At 37.2% G+C, this 21367-nt stretch overlaps 1 protein-coding gene across 5 annotated transcripts in view; it reads left to right on the forward strand.

The window, feature by feature from the left end:
- The window catches only part of COL4A5 (collagen type IV alpha 5 chain), a 244877-nt gene that overhangs the window by 108653 nt on the left and 114857 nt on the right, over positions 1-21367 (forward strand). For 4 of the 5 annotated variants that reach the window (XM_027054965.2, XM_053201532.1, XM_053201530.1 and 1 more), the window contains 2 exons: positions 12200-12289; positions 19549-19593. In XM_027054965.2, the coding sequence (XP_026910766.1) occupies positions 12200-12289; positions 19549-19593 (135 nt within the window). Of the gene's footprint in view, positions 1-10993; positions 11087-12199; positions 12290-19548; positions 19594-21367 lie in introns of all 5 variants that reach the window. The other variant, XM_053201531.1, reaches the window with a different exon arrangement.

Genomic DNA, 21367 nt, shown 5'->3' on the forward strand with positions numbered 1-21367 from the left:
ATGTCTTTCCATTTCTTTAAATCTTCTTCAATTACCTTCATAAGCTTTCTATAGTTTTCAGCATACAGATCTTTTACATCTTTGGTTAGATTTATTCCTAGGTATTTTATGCTTCTTGGTGCAATTGTGAATGGGATCCGTTTCTTTATTTGTCTTTCTGTTGCTTCATTGTTAGTGTATAAGAATGCAACTGATTTCTGTACATTGATTTTGTATCCTGCAACTTTGCTGAATTCATGTATCAGTTCTAGCAGACTTTTGGTGGAGTCTATCGGATTTTCCATGTATAATATCATGTCATCTGCAAAAAGCGAAAGCTTGACTTCATCTTTGCCCATTTGGATGCCTTTGATTTCCTTTTGTTGTCTGATTGCTGATTCTAGAACTTCCAGCACTATGTTAAACAACAGCGGTGAGAGTGGGCATCCCTGTCGTGTTCCTGATCTCAGGGAAAAAGCTCTCAGTTTTTCCCCGTTGAGGATGATGTTAGCTGTGGGCTTTTCATAAATGGCTTTTATGATCTTTAAGTATGTTCCTTCTATCCCGACTTTCTCAAGGGTTTTTATTAAGAAAGGGTGCTGGATTTTGTCAAAGGCCTTTTCTGCATCGATTGACAGGATCATATGGTTCTTCTCTTTTCTTTTTGTTAATGTGATGTATCACGCTGATTGATTTGCGAATGTTGAACCAGCCCTGCATCCCAGGAATGAATCCCACTTGGTCATGGTGAATAATTCTTTTTATATGCCGTTGAATTCGATTTGCTAGTATTTTATTGAGAATTTTTGCATCCATATTCATCAGGGATATTGGCCTGTAGTTCTCTTTTTTTACTGGGTCTCTGTCTGGTTTAGGAACCAAAGTAATACAGGCTTCCTAGAATGAGTCTGGAAGTTTTCCTTCCCTTTCTATTTCTTGGAATAGCTTGAGAAGGATAGGTATTATCTCTGCTTTAAACGTCTGGTAGAACTCCCCTGGGAAGCCATCTGGTCCTGGACTCTTATTTGTTGGGAGATTTTTGATAACCGATTCAATTTCTTCGCTGGTTATGGGTCTGTTCAAGCTTTCTATTTCCTCCTGATTGAGTTTTGGAAGAGTGCGGATGTTCAGGAATTTGTCCATTTCTTCCAGGTTGTCCAATTTGTTGGCATATAATTTTTCATAGTATTCCCTGATAATTGTTTGTATCTCTGAGGGATTGGTTGTAATAATTCCATTTTCATTCATGATTTTATCTATTTGGGTCATCTCCCTTTTCTTTTTGAGAAGCCTGGCTAGAGGTTTATCAATTTTGTTTATTTTTTCAAAAAACCAACTCTTGGTTTCGTTGATCTGCTCTACAGTTCTTTTAGATTCTATATTGTTTATTTCTGCTCTGATCTTTATTATTTCTCTTCTTCTGCTGGGTTTAGGCTGCCTTTGCTGTTCTGCTTCTATTTCCTTTAGGTGTGCTGTTAGATTTTGTATTTGGGATTTTTCTTGTTTCTTGAGATAGGCCTGGATTGCAATGTATTTTCCTCTCAGGACTGCCTTCGCTGCGTCCCAAAGCGTTTGGATTGTTGTATTTTCATTTTCGTTTGTTTCCATATATTTTTTTAATTTCTTCTCTAATTGCCTGGTTGACCCACTCATTCGTTAGAAGGGTGTTCTTTAACCTCCATGTTTTTGGAGGTTTTCCAGACTTTTTTCTGTGGTTGATTTCTAAACCAGTTTTTTTTTAAAGAAGTTTGACCTTCACATAGATACAATTATGCCATTTTCTATGTTTGTGAGTGTTAGCAAGTTACAGTAAATTTTAGGTTAGTTTTAAGGATGAAATGATTGCCTTACCACTGGTAGCAAAAGGTAGGCAAACAAGAGATGTCAACCCTCCCTACCATCCATAGGAATTAGGTAGAAAAACCTCCCTCACCCCTCTCATGGCAGGCTTCTATAGTTTCTACTACAGGAAACTTTCTACCTTTAAAGTCTGGAGATGGTTCTTACAATTTTTTTTTTTTTGCCACTGTCCAGTAGGTGCTCTTCTATCTTCCTTGGTATAATATTGCTCAGTCAGCTAGATAGGGCCACAACAACATTTGACTATTATGAGGAGATTTCAGGATATGTAATTTATAGGTATATGGTTTTATTAATACAAACACAATTAAACTTTTTAGCCCTCTCTTTCAATTTCTGGTTTATTCCTCTCTTATCCAAATAGCAGTTTTGCTTCTGAGAAAATTTGCTTTCTTCAAATATTATCCTCAAGTCTTGGCAGAGAGATGCTGTAAATACCAGTGGAGATCCCAAAATGTAGCTATGTTTTCCACTTACAGAAATCTACTTGAACTAGTTTTTCTTTTCCTTCTAGCTTCCTTTTTGACTTGCACTTGCAGTCAGATTTCTACTACCAGCCCTGCCAGAAATGAGCTATGTAATGATTTGAGACAATCCAGCTCTAAAAGTTTGAACCTTTTATTTACCCTCTTGCTCTGTTTCCTTGAAAATAATTGATGAGTTTGATTAATACTAAATTATTATAATTATATCATTAATTAAAATAACAAAGAGGAGTGCCTAGGTATCAGAGTTGCTTAATCATCTGACTCTTGATTTCAGCTCGGGTCATGATCTCACAGTTGATGAGATCGAACCCCACATTGGGCTCTTAGACTTACCATTATTTGGCTGACATTTGCTTTATTGGCTTTGAAGTAATGAGTGGAAACTGGCCAGAAGTAGCTTTTTTTTCAAAGTACTTATTTTTATTATAAAATGATTCAACATAACAATTATTTAATACAAAATTATCTAAGCTACCTAGACTAAACTTAGTACTTACCACATACACATTCTCTCTCTCTCTGTCTCTCTGTCTCTCTCACATACACATATACACACACACCGGGGGTGTGTAGTAAAATTCTACTGTACCTTAACCTCTAGGGGTATGTGCCTGCAATGGCCCATTAGTCAGTTGCTTTATAGATACGAATGCTTTCTCTTTCTAGGTGCTACCTAGGCTGTCACCGTGGATAGGATCTGGTGTGAAAGTGTTCCCAGAATGAGGTCCAGAGCCTCTGGCCAGAGATTCAGCCTTCAAGCCTTAGAAAAGTAGAGGAACTCCTTGCGACCCTGCTGTTGGGAGCACATGCCATGGAGCTATGAGCCCTCACAGTTCTTAAACTTGATAGTGGTGGATTTGCTTTCTGTTATTGGATTGCCTAGGGTTGTCGGGATACATACTCTTTCTATAATTGGCTATATGCAAGTCAACTAACCCTTAATGTGTTGATATGATGGTATATTAGTATAGATGGTGACTCTGCAACCCCCAGTTATCTATCTGTGCAGATATGCATATTGGGCAACCTTATTGTATAGATGCCGATAAGTTGTAGTGAACCCTCACTGGTGGGTTGGCAGCCCTCCTGTGTTGGTGTTGATTAAATGCTGTGCTCAGAATTGGACTTGAGTCACAGTTCAAATAGTAACTCTGAGTAGAGGAATTACTGATGGGTTTTTCTTTTTTTTCTTTTAATTTTTGGGTAGCATTTTATTATGATATAATTTAAGGTTACAAAATAATTGCAAAAGTAATACAAGGAACTCTTCTACATCCTTTACCACTTTTGCTCTATCAAAGACACTTAATATTTAAATTTTGAAATAACCTAGTGCAATTATTGAAATCAGGAAATTAACATTGATATAATGCTACTATCTAATCCACAGTCCATATCTGAATTTTGTCAGTTTTCCCTTTGATTGTTCAAAGTATGTGTATGCGTGTGTGTGTGTGTGTGTGTGTGTGTGTATTTTACCCCTCATAGTCTAGGGTCATGCATTTATCTACCACATCTCATTAGTCTCCTTTAATCTAGAACAGTTCCTCAGGTATTCTTTGTCATTTTTGAAGAATATAAGCCAGTTAATTTTAGAATGCCCTCTTTCTTTTTTTTTAGTGATTCCTCATTGTATGTATGTATGTATTTCCCCTTTTTAAATTTAAATCCTAGTTAACATATCGTACAATATTGATTTTATGAGTAGAATTCAGTGATTCATCACTTACATACTTGTGTTCATCACAAGTGCCCTCCTTAGTACCTACCACCCATCTATCTCCTACCCACCTCCCTTCATCAACCATCAGTTTGTTCTCTATCATTAAGAGGCTCTTGTGGTTTGTTTCCCTTTCTTCCCCCCCCCCCCGCCCACTTCCTATATATCTGTTTTGTTTCTTAAATTCCACATATGAGTGAAATCATATGGCATTTATCTTCCTCTGATTGACTTATTTCTCTTAGCATAATACATTCTAGCTCCATCCAGGTTGTTGCAAATGGCAAGATTTCATTCTTTTTGATGGCTGAGCAATATTCCATCGTATATATGTACTACCTCTTCTTTATCCATTCATCAGTCAATGGACATTTGGGCTCTCTCCATAGTTTGGCTATTGTTGATAATTCTGCTATAAACATTGGGGTGCATGTACCCCTTCGAATCTGTTTGTATTCTTTGGGTAAATAATAGTGCAATTGCTGCATCATAGGGTAGTTCTATTTTTAGTTTCTTGAGGAACCTCCATATTGGTCTCCAGAGTGGCTGCAATAGTTTGATTTCTCACCAACAGTACAAGAGGGTTCCCCTTTCTCTGCATCCTCGCCAACACCTGTTGTTTCTTGTGTTGTTGATTTTAGCCATTCTGACAGGTGTGAGGTGGTATCTTATCGTGGTTTTGACTTGCATTTCCCTGACAATGAGTGATGTTGAGCATCTTCTCATGTGTTTGTTAGCCATTTGGATGTCTTCTTTGGAAAAGTGTCTATTCATGTCTTGTGCCCATTTCTTGACTGGGTTATTTGTTTTTTGGGTATTGAATTTGTTAAGTTCCTTATAGATTTTGGATACTAACCCTTTATCAGATATGTCATTTGCAAATATCTTCTCCCACTTCATAGGCTGCCTTTCAGTTTTGTTGATCGTTTCTTTCACTGTGCAGAAGCTTTTTATCTTGATGAAGTCCCAATAGTTCATGTTTGCTTTTGTTTCCCTTGCCTTTGGCGACATGTCTATTAAAAAGTTGGTCCAGCGTAGGTCAAAGAGGTTTCTGCCTGTGTTCTCCTCTAGGATTTTTATTGTTTCCTGCCTCACTTTTAGGTCTTTCATCCATTTGAATTTGTTTTGTGTATGGAGAAAGAAAGTGGTCCAGTTTCATTCTTTTGCATGTAGCTGTCCAGTTTTCCCAACACCATTTGTTGAAAAGACAGTCCTTTTTCCACTGGATATTCTTTCCTGCTTTGTAGAAGATTAGTTGACCATATAGTTGTGGGTCCACTTCTGAGTTTTCTATTTTGTTCCATTAATCTAAGTGTCTGTTTTTGTGCCAGTACCATACTGTCTTGATGACTACAGCTTTGTAATATAGCTTTAAATCTGGAATCGTAATGCCTCCAGTTTTGTTTTTCTTTTTCAGGATTGCTTTGGATATTTGGGGTCTTTTGTGATTCCATACAAATTTTAGGATTGTTTGTTATAGCTCTGTGAAAAATGCTGGTGGTATTTTGGTAGGGATTGCATTAAATGTGTAGATTGCTTTGAATAGTAGAAACATTTTAGTAATATTTATTCTTCCAAACCATGAGCATGTAATGCTTTTACATTTTTTTGTGTCCTCTTCAATATCTTTCATAAGTCTTCTATAGTTTTCAGAGTACAGACCTTTTACCTCTTTAATTAGGTTTATTCCTAGGAATCTTATTGTTCTTGGTGCAATTTTAAATGGGACTGATTCCTTGATTTCTTTTTCTGCTGCTTCATTATTGGTGTATAGAAATGCAATAGATTTCTGCATGTTGATTTTATATCCTGCAACTTAGTTCTAGCAATTTTTTTTGGGAGTCATTTGGGTTTTCTACATAGAATCTCATATCATCTCCAAATAGTGAAAGTTTGATTTTTTCCTTATTGATTTGGATGTCTTTTATTTCTTTTTGTTGTCTAATTGCTGAGGCAAAAGCTTCCAGTACTATGTTAAATAGTACTGATGACAGTGGACATCTTTGTCTTGTTCCTGACCACAGGGGAAAGGCTCTCAGTTTTTCCCCATTGAGGATGACGTTAGCTGTGGGTCTATTGTATATGGCCTTTTTAATGTTGAGGTATGTTCCAGCTATCCCTACTTTGTTGAAAATTTTTTATCAAGAATGGATTCTGTATTTTGTCAAATGCTTTTTCTGCATTTATTGATAGGATCATATGGTTCTTTTCCTTTCTTTTATTAATGTGGTGAATCACTTTGATTGATTTGCAAATATTGAACCAGCCCCACAGCCCAGGAATAAATCCCACTTGATCATGGAGAATAATTATTTTTTTTTGAGGTTTCTTTTTTTGTTGTTTTTTAACATATTTTATTTTATTTTTTTAATATATGAAATTTATTGTCAATTGGTTTCCATACAACACCCAGTGCTCATCTCAAAAGGTGCCCTCCTCTGGAAAGCAGTGTGGAGGTTCTTCAGAAAATTAAAAATAGACCTACCCTATGACCCAGCAATAGCACTGCTAGGAATTTACCCAAGGGATACAGGAGTACTGATGCATAGGGGCACTTGTACCCCAATGTTTATAGCAGCACTCTCAACAATAGCCAAATTATGGAAAGAGCCTAAATGTCCATCAACTGATGAATGGATAAAGAAATTGTGGTTTATATACACAATGGAGTACTACAGGGCAATGGGAAAGAATGAAATATGGCCTTTTGTAGCAACGTGGATGGAACTGGAGAGTGTGATGCTAAGTGAAATAAGCCATACAGAGAAAGACAGATACCATATGGTTTCACTCTTATGTGGATCCTGAGAAACTTAACAGAAACCCATGGGGGAGGGGAAGGAAAAAAAAAAAGAGGTTAGAGTGGGAGAGAGCCAAAGCATAGGAGACTGTTAAAAACTGAGAACAAATTGAGGGTTGATGGGGGGTGGGAGGGAGGGGAGGGTGGGTGATGGGTATTGAGGAGGGCACCTTTTGGGATGAGCACTGGGTGTTGTATGGAAACCAATTTGACAATAAATTTCATATATTGAAAAAAAAAAGGTGCCCTCCTCAATACCCATCACCCATCCTCCCCTCCCTCCCACCCCCCATCAACCCTCAGTTTGTTCTCAGTTTTTAAGAGAATAATTATTTTAATGTACTGTTGAATACTGTTGAATCTTGTTGAGAAGTTTTGCATCCGTGTTCATCAGGGATATTGGCCTGGATATTCTTTTTACTCAGGTCTTTGGTTTTGGAATCAAGGTAATGCCTGCTTCATAGAATGAGTTTGGAAGTTTTCCTTCTATTTCTATTTTTTGAAACAGTTTGAGAAGAACAGGTGTTAACTCTTCTTTAAATGTCTGATAGAATTCCACTGGGAAGCCATCTAGCCCAGGACTCTTGTTTGTTGGGTGATTTTCAATTACTGATTCAATTTTTTTTGTTTTTTGTGGGTCTGTTCAAAATTTCTATTTCTTCCTGTTTGAGTTTGGGTAGTATGCAATTTTGTAGAATTTGTCTATTTTTTCCAGATTTCCCAGTTTGCTGGCATATAATTTTTCACAGTATTCTGTTATAATTGTATTTCTGTAGTGTTGGTTGTGATCTCTCTTCTTTCATATGTGGTTTTATGTATTTGGGTCCTTTCTCTCCTTTTTGTTAAGTCTGGCTAGCGGTTTATCAATTTTGTTAATTCTTTCAAATAACCAGGTCTTAGTTTTGTTGGTCTGTTCTACTCTTTGTTTTTTGTTTGTTTATTTGTTTTTATATCATTTATTTCTGCTTTAATCTTTATTATTTCCATTCTTCTGCTGGCTTCAGGCTTTATTTGCTGTTCCTTTTGTAGCTCCTTTAGGTGTAAGGTAAGGTTGTGTGTTTGGGACCTTTTTTGTTTCCTGAGATAGGTCTGAATTTCAATATACTTCCCTCTTAGGAGTGCCTTTGCTGCATCCCAAAGGTTTTGGACTGTCATGTTTTCATTTCCATTTGCTTCCATGTATTTTTTTATTTCTTCTTTAATTTCCTGGTTAACCCGTTCATTCATTAGTAGGATATTCCTTAACCTCCATGTATTTGAAAGCTTTCCAATTTTTTTCTTTTTCTTTTATTTTTAAAGTTTATTTATTCATTTTGAGACCAAGAGAGAGAGTGGAGAAAGAAGGGGCAGAGAGAGAGGGGGAGAGAGAGAGAATCTCAAGCAAGCTCCATGCTGTCAGCACAAAGCCCGATGTGGGGCTTTCACTCACAAACCATGAGATCATGACCTGAGCCAAAATCAAGAGTTGGACGTTTCCACAACGGGGCCTCCCAGGCACCCATTTCCAAATTTGGTCTTATGGTTGACTTCAAGTTTCATAGCGTTGTGATCTGAAAATATGCATGGTGTGATCTTGATCTTTTTGTACTTGTTGGGGGCTGATTTGTGACCCAGTATGTGATCTATTCTGGAGAATGTTCCATGTGCACTCAAAAAGAATGTGTATTCTTCCGTTTTAGGATGAAATGCTCTGAATATATCTGCTAAGTCCATCTGGTCCTGTGTGTCATTCAAAGCCATTATTTCATGGCTTATTTTCTGCTTAGGTGATCTTTCCATTGTTGTAAGTGGGATGTTAAAGTCCCTTATTATTATTGTATTATTATCAGTGAGTTTCCTTTTGTTATTGATTTATATGTTTGGCTGCTTTCAAGTTGGAGGCATAATATTTACAATTGTTAGGTCTTCTTGATGGATAGACCCCTTAATTATGGTACAATTCCCTTCTTCATCTCTTGTCATAGTCTTTGTTTTAAAATCTAGTTTGTTTGATATAAGTATGGCTACTCTGGGTTTATTTTGGCAGCCATTACCATGATAGATGGTTCTCTATCTCACTTTCGACATGCAGGTGTGTTTAGGTCTAAAATAGGTCTTTTGTAGGCAGCATATTGATGGATCTTGTTTTTTTTTTTCCTCCATTCTGATACCCTATATCTTTTGATTGAAGCATTTAGTCCATTTACATTCAGAGTGATTATTTAAATGTATGAATTTAGTGCCATTATATTACCTGTAGAGTTGGCGTTTCTGGTGATGCTCTCTGGTTCTTTCTAGCCTTTGTTGCTTTTCATCTTTTTTTTTACCCCCCCTTAAAATTTCGTGTAGGGTTGGTTTAGTGGTCACAAACTCCTTTAGTTTTTGTTTGGGAAACTCTTGATCTCTCCTTCTATTTTGAATGACAACCTTGTTGGAGAGTATTCCTGGCTGCATATTTTTTCCATTCTGCATATTGAATATATCTTGCCTCCTTTCTCACTTGCCAAGTTTCTTTGGACAGATCTGCTGTGAACCTGATCTGTCTTCCCTTATAAGTTTAAGGACTTTCTTTCCACTTTCTGCTTTCAGGATTCTTTCCTTGTCTGTGTATTTTGTGAAGTTGACTATGATATGTCTGGGTAATGTCCAGCTTTTGTTGAATTTAATGGGAGTTCTCTGTGCTTCTTGGATTTTGATGTCTGTGTCCTTCCCCAGATTAGGGAAGTTTTCAGCTGTAATTTGCTCACATAAAACCTCTGCCTCTCCTCTTTCTTCATCTTCTGGGACTCCTATGATATTAATGTTTTTATGTCTTAATAAAATCACTGAATTCCAAGTCTGCCTTCATGATCCCTGACCTTTGTTTCCCTCTTTTCAGCTTTATTATATTTCATAATTTTATCTTCTATATCGCTAATTCGCTCCTCTGCCTCATCCATCCTCGTTTTTATGGCCTCCATATGGGTTTGCATTTTGGTTATAGCATTTTTCATTTTGGCCTGACTAGATTTCAGTTCTTTTATCTTTGCAGAAAGGGATTCTCTTGTGTTTTCTATGCTTTTTTCAAGCCCAGCTCGTATCCTTATAATTGTTGTTTTAAATTCTGGTTCAGACATCTTACTTATATCTGCATTGACTAAATTCCTGGCTGTCATTTCTTCCTGTTCTTTCTTTTGAGGTGAATTCCTCTATCTTGTCACTTTTAAGGAAGAAAAACACAATAAAAATAATAATGAAATGAAATAAAAATTTAAAAATTAAAAAAAAATCAGATAAAAGAAGTTAGATGCTAAGCATGTTTTGCTCTGCTTTGATCTGTTTAAGAGAAGCTTGGTAGAAAAAAAAAAAGAAGAGAGAAAAAAGATTTAAAATTTTAAAAGTAAAAAATAATAAAATAAATTAAAGATCAAATAAGATAAAAAATGTTGCTTGTTCTGTATCCAAAAACAAAAGAAAAGAAAAACAACAAAAAAACAGAAGCAACAACAAAACAAATGAACAAGCAAACAAAAAAACCCACATGAAGGTAGATCCAGTTTCCCCTAGAGCTGAAACTTTGCAGCAGTCTATGGTCAGTAGACTAAGTCCTTGGAAAGGATTTGTGCTGGTCTTATGGGGGGAGGGACCTGCTGTTCTGATTCTCAGGCCCACTTGCCCTAGTGGAGATGTGCCTGAGTGTGCAGGTGGTCAGGGCTTTGGTATGTTATCTCTGTTCTCCACTTGGTGGCGCTGTTTAGCCCACTGAGGTCGATCAGTGTTGGTGGGCTAATGGTGAAAATGGTTTCATCCCTCTCTCAAGTCTCCGGAATGGGAAGTTCGTGCCCTTGTAGGGACACTATCAGTCACCTCTGATACCTCCTGTGTCCCTGGCTTCCATCAGCTCCCCATCTCCCTCTTATCTGTGTCCAAGCTGTCTGCCTACCAGGCTGTGCCCCTCTCCAGAGTTTTATCTCAGGTGTGGCTGTGTTTCAAAATCCCACACCTCACAGATCCCCGCTGTTCCAACCCACGGTCTCTGCACACTGTGGCCAGTGCACACTGTGGCCAGCTTGTCCCAGAAATGGTCGTGCTACCACACAGTGGCAGCTGCTCAGAGTTTATGGTAAATTGCAACACACAACCGGCTCCAGGGTTTGTTGCCCTCAGCTGGTGTCTTTGTTCCTATAGAGGTGAACATGACATGGCAGCTTGATGACATGCCCGCTGGGTCTTTTGCCAGAGGAGAGGCCGTATCACCTCTATCAAATGCAGTCCAAGCAGGTGAACTGCTTCTCTCTGTGTCACCCAGGGGATCCTCAGACCATGCTGTCCGCTGCCGGTGCTCTGCCCTCCTTCCTCGCTAGAGCACCACTAGGGGCTGGGCTCTGAAACTTCAGACTTTGTGCTCCACTGTTTACAAAAAACTGGCAGTATTGAAACCCTCTCCCTTTTCCCCTGTCAATGGTTTTGGGGAACTGTTTTCTTATGCAGTCTCCTGTGTGTGTCTTCACTCTTTCTCTCTAGCTGCTTTCAGGGGCAGTGCTTTCTTGTGCAAACCTGATGCCCTGCTCAATCTCCCCCTCTCTCCTTTCCATGAAAATGGCTCCCTCCTCTGTGGCACCGGCCTCTTCTCTCCCCCAATTCACCTCTCCGCACCATGTACCTGCTGCATTCTCTCCCTCAGATTATGGATTGTTCTGCTAATCCCCAGATCGATTTCCTAGGTGTTCAAAATGGTTTGATGTTGATCTAGGTATGTTCCAGGGACGAGACAAGCCCAGGGTCCCCTTACTACTCTGCCATCTTAACTCTTCCTCCTGGTGTTTTTTTTCTTTTATGCTTTTTTGTGCTTCTACAATAACCATGCATTCCTTTTTGTGTTAATCTTACAATAAGAAAAATATAAACTTTTTGATGTTCTAGAGCCCTTTTCTGACTAATTTATCTCCAGTCAGTAATGAATTTCCCTTCTGGATAATTCTGCAACTCTTCCACTTTGCAACAAATCTGAAAACTTCTCAGATGGTTTCCTTTTGCACTTCTTCATCCCTGCACCATATTTATTTTATGTAACCCCTACAGACCTGGTTTCCTGGATTTACTGCCATCTTCCGTGGTAAACTCTTAATGTCAGTATGTTTAAACCTTGTTTCTTTTCTGATAAGCTTTTTACCTTTACAGGAAAGTAATTGATTGCATTACCATATATGACAAATTCAGAATGGTTTGTGGTTTTCCACTCACATCTTACAGGTTTTCTCCTGTTTGTGGGTACTGTGAATTTAGTATCATTAAATTAAGTTAGTTTTCTCTAGATAATTTTTTGATCTTTTTGAATCTCAACCATGTCTTTGCTTAAAAATTCACTCATCTTTCATTCTTGTTCAATTGCAGGGGGAGAGAGGGTTTCCAGGTTTGGAAGGCCATCCAGGTTTGCCTGGATTTCCAGGTCCAGAAGGGCCTCCAGGGCCTCGGGGACAAAAGGTATGTACCAGGTTGCCATCCAGTAATACTAGAGGCATTAAGTCATCTTAAATGTGGGACTAGGTATCAAGTCAACTAAAAATATGTCTAAATAAAATAATAGGATAGCTGAGAGTCTAAATTCTGTTGTTGCTTTAAAAAACTGAATATTACTGTCATATTCAAATGGTTTTGGAAGATGCTGCTAATTGTATGTAGTTATTGGTATCCTTAACAAAAACTGAATTTTGTCAGGAGCTCAGCTGAGCTGGAGAGAGCTAAACTGCCAGGTGTCAGAGTAGCTGATTAAGGCAACAAGCCAAAATGAAAGGAATAGTCAAACCTTTTACTGTGACAGTGTAATAAACAAAATGTTTAACTAGAAAAAGCACCAACTTCCCCCACTGTCCTATTTTTCCCCATGGAACTGTACCAGTGAGGATCTCGCCTTGGATGGCCAAGAGGAAGTTGAGGGCTGTGTTGAGGCTAGTCTGTTCTGCTTCCAAAACTGAAGTAGTGTCATTGATGAGTTAAATAATGGTCAAAGACAGGTTGTACATAACTTGCTGTAATTGAATGACCCTGAGTAGGAAAATTTGCCTGGAGCATACACATGAATAGAATCAATACCACCATATGACAGTTCTCCTCACTAACCAGAACACCTGGTTTTGGAATTCCCCTCTTACTCTGTTTAGTTTGATATGCTCAATAGGAGAGACTGTCTTGAATATTTGGCAGTCTGTTATCAATTCCCTGTAGGTACGTGTTACATTGGTAGGAATGTTGAAGGCCAGGCTTTTACCAAATAATAATACCCCAAGGGAGACACACACATAGTGCCGGTAGTATAAAAGCCGTTGATTGCCATGGGAGTCAGCCAGCCCAAAGTTCCTTCTGGTGGGTAGGGTACTTAAGTGGAATTGGAAAATTTGTGTCAGGTGGGCACAGGTATAGGGGAGGAGGAAACCACCACTATGGAGGTCAAAATAGCCCTAGTGGCAGATCTCATTTCCCTTTTCCCAGATGCTTCAGTTAATCCCATCTCAGACAGAAGAAATTTGACACGTGAGGAGGCATTTTGTTTCTGTGGTGTCAGAGTCCAACTGTGGCAACACATCAGGTCCACTGTTGTACGGTTGGGGTATCTGAGGTACTAAAATGTTTCATGTTTAGAGACATGTCCATTTGTTGTATTCAGTGGCACAGCAGTAAGGTGTTTACCTATAGGGTTGGACGGTGGGTGACATATTCAGCAGTTTGTCAAATTCAGAGTCGTGGCAACTACCTGGGACAGGTGTATCAGTGACTTTGGTGAGGTAGATGTCACATAGGCTGTTCTGTGGGAGAGAAAGATGAGAGGATAGGTTCATACACCCTTTCTTTCCTATGTGCAGGCTCATGGATCCAAAGGTACTGTTTTCCTATCAGTTGGGAAGACTTTTCCCCATTGACTGCTGCGTAGGCAATCTCTCCTATACCATAAGCAAGGATATCACCCTATGTGCATGTTACGATAGGGAATCAAAGAGATAATAGTGAATGCTAAGATTGGGAGAAGTTTCTGGGTTTTCTAAAAATAGTTCTTTTGGTTGATTGCCCTTTACCATCTATATTAGGTAGACTGGTGAACTGACCATGAAAGGGGCCAGTTCTGTTTTTTGCCTGGAAATGAAAAGTACTTTAAAAACCTTTTTTTTTCCCTAATTTTATTTCATCTAATAGTGGTACATTATGTCATTAGTGTATTAAGGAGATCAAATGGATACTCATCAAGTAGTCTTTCCAATAAAGGAGGAAATTAATTTAAATACATAAATACTTGTAAACACTTAACTGTATCAGAGCATAGATTGTGGGGGTGTGCTTGGGCATGATCTCTGAGGAAGTGACAGTATATCAAGGTAGTCTTGTTAGATTCAAGAGCAGAAGGGACCTGCACTAAATTTTCTGAGTAGAACTTTACACTAAGGAAAAAGCAAGACTCTAAATGACTGCCTAGAAGTTAAGTAGATGGGGCACTTAACAGAATTTCTTATGTCTAATGAAGTGCAAACACAGCAGATTATTTCTTGTGCACCCAGAAGTGGCACAGAAGTAGCAGCTGGATCTGAAAGAGTCAAGTGGATGGAACTGAGCACTAACTCAGCAGTAATCCATGCGTCCTACCGGCGTGGGACATCTCAATGAATTCTAGCTTGGACTGGTCTATCTCACTCCTCAACATCTCAGAACTCCTTAAGCTCTCCATAATTTAGACACAGCCTTATAAAAATGAGATGGGGATTTCAAGCAACTGAGATTAAATTTCAGTCATGTTAGTGAAGTGTTCAGTCATGTTAGCTTTGAAATAGAAATTACTTTGAACCATAATAAAATAAAGATACATTTCTTGCACCTGAGTTTACCCAGGTGAATTATGGGCTGAATTTCTTGTGCACCATGCTTGCTGAAAGGTGGCACTTTTAATAAAGATTTGCGGCAGATTAAAAAAAGTTAACTACCTTAGAATCCCTTTGAAATAATTTAGCATTAACTAGAACTATTGTACATTAGTATGACAGCTTTTAATGGTGTGATTGTATGCATTTTAGATTTAGAAATTAGTCCAGTCTTTTGCTGTGGTTCCATTTCAGTATCTGTACAATGAAAAGGTTGGACTACTTTCTAAACTTTTGGGATTCTAAATTTGAAGAGCTTTGTACCTCTATCTCCAGTCTCATTTCGTGCTTCCCAATGTAGCTGAATTTATACTTTATAATTTTTATGTGATTGGGTGTTCTAGTACATGCATTTATGTTGGCATATATGCTCAGTCAAAAATTTGGTAGGATTGTTTTTTAATATGTATATTCTTTTTTAAATTTCTTAACATTTATTAATTTTTGAGAGAAAGAGAGACAGCCCAAGTGGAGGAGGGGCAGAGAAAGAGGGAGACACAGAATCTGAAGCAGGCTTCAGGCTCTGAGCTGTCAGCACAGAGCCTGACGTGGGTGTTGAACCCACAAACTGTGAGATCATGACCTGAGCCGAAGTCAGACACTTAACCAAATGAGCCACCAAGGCTTCCCAATATATATTCTTATATATGAAAGTAAAGATATATAAAACAAATACATGTATAGATTGTATATATAAAAATTTACAAAGGATTTCTTTATTCTTAAAAATTAAATTAAATTAATTTTTGATAATATATTCACTTACACAAAATAAATAAACATAGGAAAGTACATTGTGAAAAAGATTTCCTTTCCACCTGTATCCATTAGCCACTGACTTCTACATATCCCTAACAGATACTAATTTCTAGTACTTTCTTGTGAATATGCTCAATAATTTTTATGGATATTCACACAGATACAAATATATACATGCACATACATGCTTATATACACACAGACGCACTTTTACCTACCTTTGTTTATAAACTGGTAGCATATTAAACATGTTTGGCCTTTGTTTTTCACTTAATATATATTGTAGACATCTCATGTCAGTACACACAGAATTTCCTCATTATCTTTTATAACTTGATTGTATTCCACTGCATGTATAAACCATAATTTATTAAGCCAGTCCCCTACTGATGATTAGTTAAATAATTTTCAGTTTTTTGCCACTACAAACAGTGCTGCTAAGATGTATAATTTTAATAGACTTCCTTTCCCCAATAGGGGATTATCTCTGTAAGATTACCATAAGGAGGGTACATGTTTTTATGTATTTTTATGGATATTGCCAAATTGCCCCCCAAGAAGTTATATGATTTATCCTTGGTTTGGCAATATACAGGAAGATCAATTTCCCTATAGTTTCACCAACCCTATTATGAGACTTGACTTTTTGTCAATCTGATAGATGAAAATGGTCTTTCAATGCTTTTAGATTGCATTTCTCTTATTAAGAGTGAGATTAAGGATCTTTTCATAGGTATAAGAATCATTTGTGTTTTCTGTGAACTGTCTTCATATCATTTGCCCATTTTTCTACTGTATTATTGGTAATTTTATATGTTAATGAGCTATTTATACATTAGGGAGATTACCCTTGGTCTGTGTTGTGAGTTGCAGTTATTTCCCCTAGGTGGTCATGTCTTTGCTGAGTATGTGCGTGTGTGTGTATATTTTTGTATATCTGTGTTTTTCAGGGATCCTTTATGGCTTTTGAATTTTGAGTAGGAAATGCCTTCCCCACTGTAAGATTATAAAATAATTTTCGCATGTTTTATCCAAGTATATTAATAGTTTCATTTCATGTAAATACTTTATCTATTTCTAATTCATCCTGGTGTGCGGTTTGTGATGTAAGTTCCATGTTTATTTTTTTACAAATGTCCTCACAAGTATGTCCCAATGTAAACTTCCCCATTGATTTGCAGTGCCACTTTCATTATAAACCAAAATCATGTGAATATACGCACTTGTTTTAGACCTTCCATACTCTTCCAATGATATGTTTATTCAAATGTCAGAACCAAACTATTTTAATTATTGATGTATTATGCTGTATTTTTGTATCTGACAGCACTAGCGTCCCCTTACTGCTCTTTTTTTCCCCAGAATTTTCCTGAATGTTCTTGCTTATTTATTTTTCCATATGAACTTTAGAGTCACCTTATCTAGTTGTCTTTTCAAAACTCATGTTATTTCTGTTTATTGTGTCAAATTTTAACTAAATTTATTGAGAATTGATCATTTTTTATGTTGACTCCTATTATCCAAGAACATGGAATGCCTTTCCATTTGTTCTTATTTCCCATTTTGAACTTCAGAAACGTTTTAACCTTTTCTTCTTATGAATCTTGCACATCTCTTAAGTTTATCCCCAAATATTTTATCCTGCTTTTGCTACTGTAAACTGTATATTTTATTCCATTATGTTTTCTAACTGGTAGTTGGTATATAAGAAAGCTATTTATTTTCTCATATTGATTTTGTGTACAGTTATCTTCCTGAGTTACCTTATTGATTATAGTGGTTTTCATGTAATTTTCTTGGGTTTCCACTCATACAATCATTTATTTGCTTTTAGTGGTAGTTTTGCCTCATCCTTTCCAATTTTTGTACCTCTATTATCTGTCTCTTATTTAACCATGTTGGTTAGTACAACCAGTACAACATTAAGGAATCTTTGTCTTATACCTGCCTTTTGTGGAAAGACCCAAAAAGATTCATTAAGCAGTCTTCTCCTTGTTTTAAAATAGAATTGGATTGAGGAGGGCACCTGTTGGGATGATCACTGGGTGTTGTATGGAAACCAATTTCACAATAAATTTAATATTTAAAAAAAATAAATAAAATAAAATAAAATACAATTGGATTTACTTTAATCTCCTTAGAGATGAGTCTGTTGTGGAAAGAGATTATTAAACTTTTTAAAAAGTTAAGGATAGTAGACAGAATAATGCCCATCCCCTAATTGATGTCCATGACCTGATCCTCAGGATTTGTGAATATGTTAGTTTATATAGACAAACAAAATTAAGATTGCAGATGAAGTTAAATTTGCTTATCAGCTGGTCTTCAACCACAGAGATTATTCTGGATTATCTAGGTGGGCCCAGTATAATCACAAGAGTCCTTTAAATGTGGAAGAGGGAGGCAGAAGAATCAGTGTAGGAGTGATGCAGTGTTAGAAAGATTCATTCAACCATAGCTGGCTTTGAAGATTGAAGAGCTGAGGAAGGCTGGCTGTTCTAGAAGCTGGAAGAAACGAAATGGATTTATCCTCCTAGAACCTCCAGAAAGCAACAGTGTTCTGCCACCGAGACCACTGTCATACTTCTGACTTCCAGAACAGTAAGGTTGTGTTGGTTTAAGCCACTAAGTTTGTAGTAATTTATAAAAACAGCATAAGAAACTAATATACCAGGTAACCCTTTTCCCAAATGAAGCTTTTCCTGGAAGCCCCACATAAAACATAAAATCAAAGCTGCGCTGATTGAAAGCGGGTAGTGACATAAGCATCAAGGAACCCCCAGTGGAGCCTCTAAGGTTGTGAGTTGTGTGATTTAGAAACCACTTGTGTAAAGCAAGATGTCTCAGTTTAATAAAATCTGTCTAAACGCTTCAGGTGGTGGCCTACTAGCTTATATGTTCCACTGAAATTCCCATCTTTTGGAGCAGAATTGGGTTATCTTTATTCTAAAAAACTAGTTAATAAAAATTTAGTGAAACAAAACCTCAAATTCTCAGCAATGCAATTGTAACTAGAAATGGGTAAATAGATTAACACACATGTGGTCAGCCTCTTTTGTTTACAGTCAATAGAAGAAGCTAGAAAGGAGTGTCTGGTTTGTTCTTGTTCTTTCCTAAGCTCTTCCTGTAGAAAGTGCCTTATAAAACAAAGCAAAGGTTTAGAACAGCAAACTCAAGAGCAGCACGTACTTAGGCTCAGATGATGTCATTTATTACCAGCATGGCAGCAGATTGACATAATATAGAAACTGCCTGGGGCGCCTGGGTGGCTCGGTTGAGTGGTTGAGCATCTGACTTTGGCTCAGTTCATGATCTCAGGGTTCATGCGTTGGAGCCCTGCATCAGGCTCTCCACTATCAGCGCAGAGCCCACTTGGGATCCTCTGTCCTCCTCTCTCTCTGCCCCTTCCCCGCTTGCACTCTCTTTCTCCCAAATATAAAACATTAAAAGAAGATATAATAAAATTTTAAAAATAATGTTTAAAAAATATATAGAAAATGCCCAGATTTTCAGCTTGTATTTTCCTTATGCATAAATGATTTGAGGAGTATCACTACCACTACATCTTTGTCTTGTATGATTTTCATAATTAATTTTACAGGTCAGGTACAAAGTTTCTACTACATATCAGCAGTTTTCTTAGTAAATAAAGACCTTTCTTACTTTTTTATAGATTTTTTAATGTTTTATTTTTATTTTTGAGAGAGAGACAGAATGCAAATAGGGGAGGGTCAGAAAGAAAGGAAGACACAGAATCCAAAGCAGGCTCCAGGCTCCAAGCTGTCAGCACAGAGCCCAACGCGAGGCTTGAACTCACAAGCTGTGAGGTCATAACCCCAGCTGAAGTCAGAAGCACAACCAACTGATCCACCCAGACACCCCAAGACCTTTCTTATTTTCTATATGATAAAAAATAAGGTGCTTTCAGTCTCAATAATAAATGCTTCTTCCTTGGGTAAGTAAGTTTCTCACTTTCACAAAGATTCACAAAAATTTAAGTCTCTTATTGTCATAATCTAAAATTAGTTATTTGAGGGTTATTTTTGGAGGAACAAGAACTAAATCTGTTGTATTTTTCAGGGTGATGATGGAATTCCAGGGCCACCAGGACCAAAAGGGATCAGAGTAAGTGATATGGGCTGTATATCAAATGTTTTGTTGGTCAAGACAGAGAAAAAGCAAACGAAGTGTTATGAGACAACTGGAAAAGATTCCTATTAAAATGAAAAAAGAAATAGTTTTTAAAAAGTTAAAGGTAAGAATTGGCATATGCCTACAATTAGCCTTTCTTTATTATTTTGGCAGTTATCTATATATCCAGGTGTCTATTTAAACTAATGTACCAAAATTTTAAATTACTTTATGTGGACAAGAAATACAAAAGTGCTAAATCCTAGCAATTTGTCAATTTATTAAAAATATGTATATCTTACAACTGACTTAAACATAACTTCCCAACCTTGTGATCATCTCAGTCCTCTGGGTTCAGAGGGCCAATCACTGCAGGTTGTATATCCTTCCCATTGTACTATGTACAAATATTATAACTTTCTTTGTGTATCTTGAAGACTGTCAGTTTGGGAAGCACTAATTTAAACCACTGTGTTAAAAAAAATAACTACTTTGGGGGCACCTGGGTGGCTTGGTCGGTTAAGTGTCGGTTTTGGCTCAGGTCGTGATCTCACAGTTTGTGAGTTTGAGCCCCGTCTTGGGCTCTGTGCTAAGAGTGTGGAGCCTCAATATTCTCTCTCCCTCTCTCTGCCCTTCCCCTGCTTGCTTTCTCTGTCTCTCTGAAAATAAATCAATAAGCTTAAAAGAAAACTACTTTGGAAGTATACAATGTTTTCTCAATTCTAAGATGTATACTTTTTCATTTTAATGTTTTGAAAATCAGGATGTGTCTCAAAATGGAAGTACACATTTAATGTAATTTTTCTGAAAAGCTTTCAGGTAGAAATATATCTTTCAGTGTGTTTTAGAGCTGGGAGGAAACTATAGTTCAAAAATAGTCCTGGCTTTTGGAAAACCATACTTAACTTTTCTGAGCCTCAGTTTCTCATTTGTTAAATTAGAGAGTCAAAGATGCCTTTTAGCTCTAAAATTCTGTGTTCATAGATTGATGAGTATACTTATACAAGTATAAAGTACATGGGTGATGACATAGCATGTCTGTTTATGTGACAAAGACAGTTAAAACATTCTGATCCCTTGATCTCCAAAAATTTAGTGGATGTACAAATTTTACGTAAACACTAAAACATCCTATTTGCTTTATACTTCTTAACAACATGTAGCTTACCTTATGTGCTACTCATGCCTGGTGTTTGTAAGGACCTGGAAAATCAGGGAAGAAACTCAAAACCCTTGGTTTTATTAGCAGATGTGTTTCTGTGTTATTGTGTAATAAGTGGATAGCAATAGACTATTGAAGCTTTTCCTAAGAATCATACTATATCTCATAAATAACTACAGCTACCATTAACTATGTCATAAGCTCTTCTGAGACTCAAAAAAAAAAAAAAAAACTTGTCCATTCTCTCAATTCCCTTTGCAAGTGTCTAGGAGTGCCTGAGTAGTCCATGTCCCTCAACTAGAACTTCAGAAGTGCTTAGGAATAGGTAGCCTGATAGTTCCTGCATCCTTATGTCTCAGCTCAGAGGCAACTCTTGACATGCAAATTTTAAAAGATTTATTATTATGGAAATTTTTAAGCATACCCAAATGTACAGAGATTATAATACAATGAACCTTTATGTACCCATCACTCAGCTTCAAAAGTTAGCAACAGTTTGACAAATTTGTTTCATCTATCCCCCCCCCACACACACTATTTTTTTGGAATATTTTTAGGTAAATCCCTCATATCAGCCATTCCACCAATGAATACATATTTCAATAT

Source organism: Acinonyx jubatus, chromosome X (assembly GCF_027475565.1).
Source record: "Acinonyx jubatus isolate Ajub_Pintada_27869175 chromosome X, VMU_Ajub_asm_v1.0, whole genome shotgun sequence".
NCBI classification, from domain to species: Eukaryota; Metazoa; Chordata; class Mammalia; order Carnivora; family Felidae; genus Acinonyx; species Acinonyx jubatus.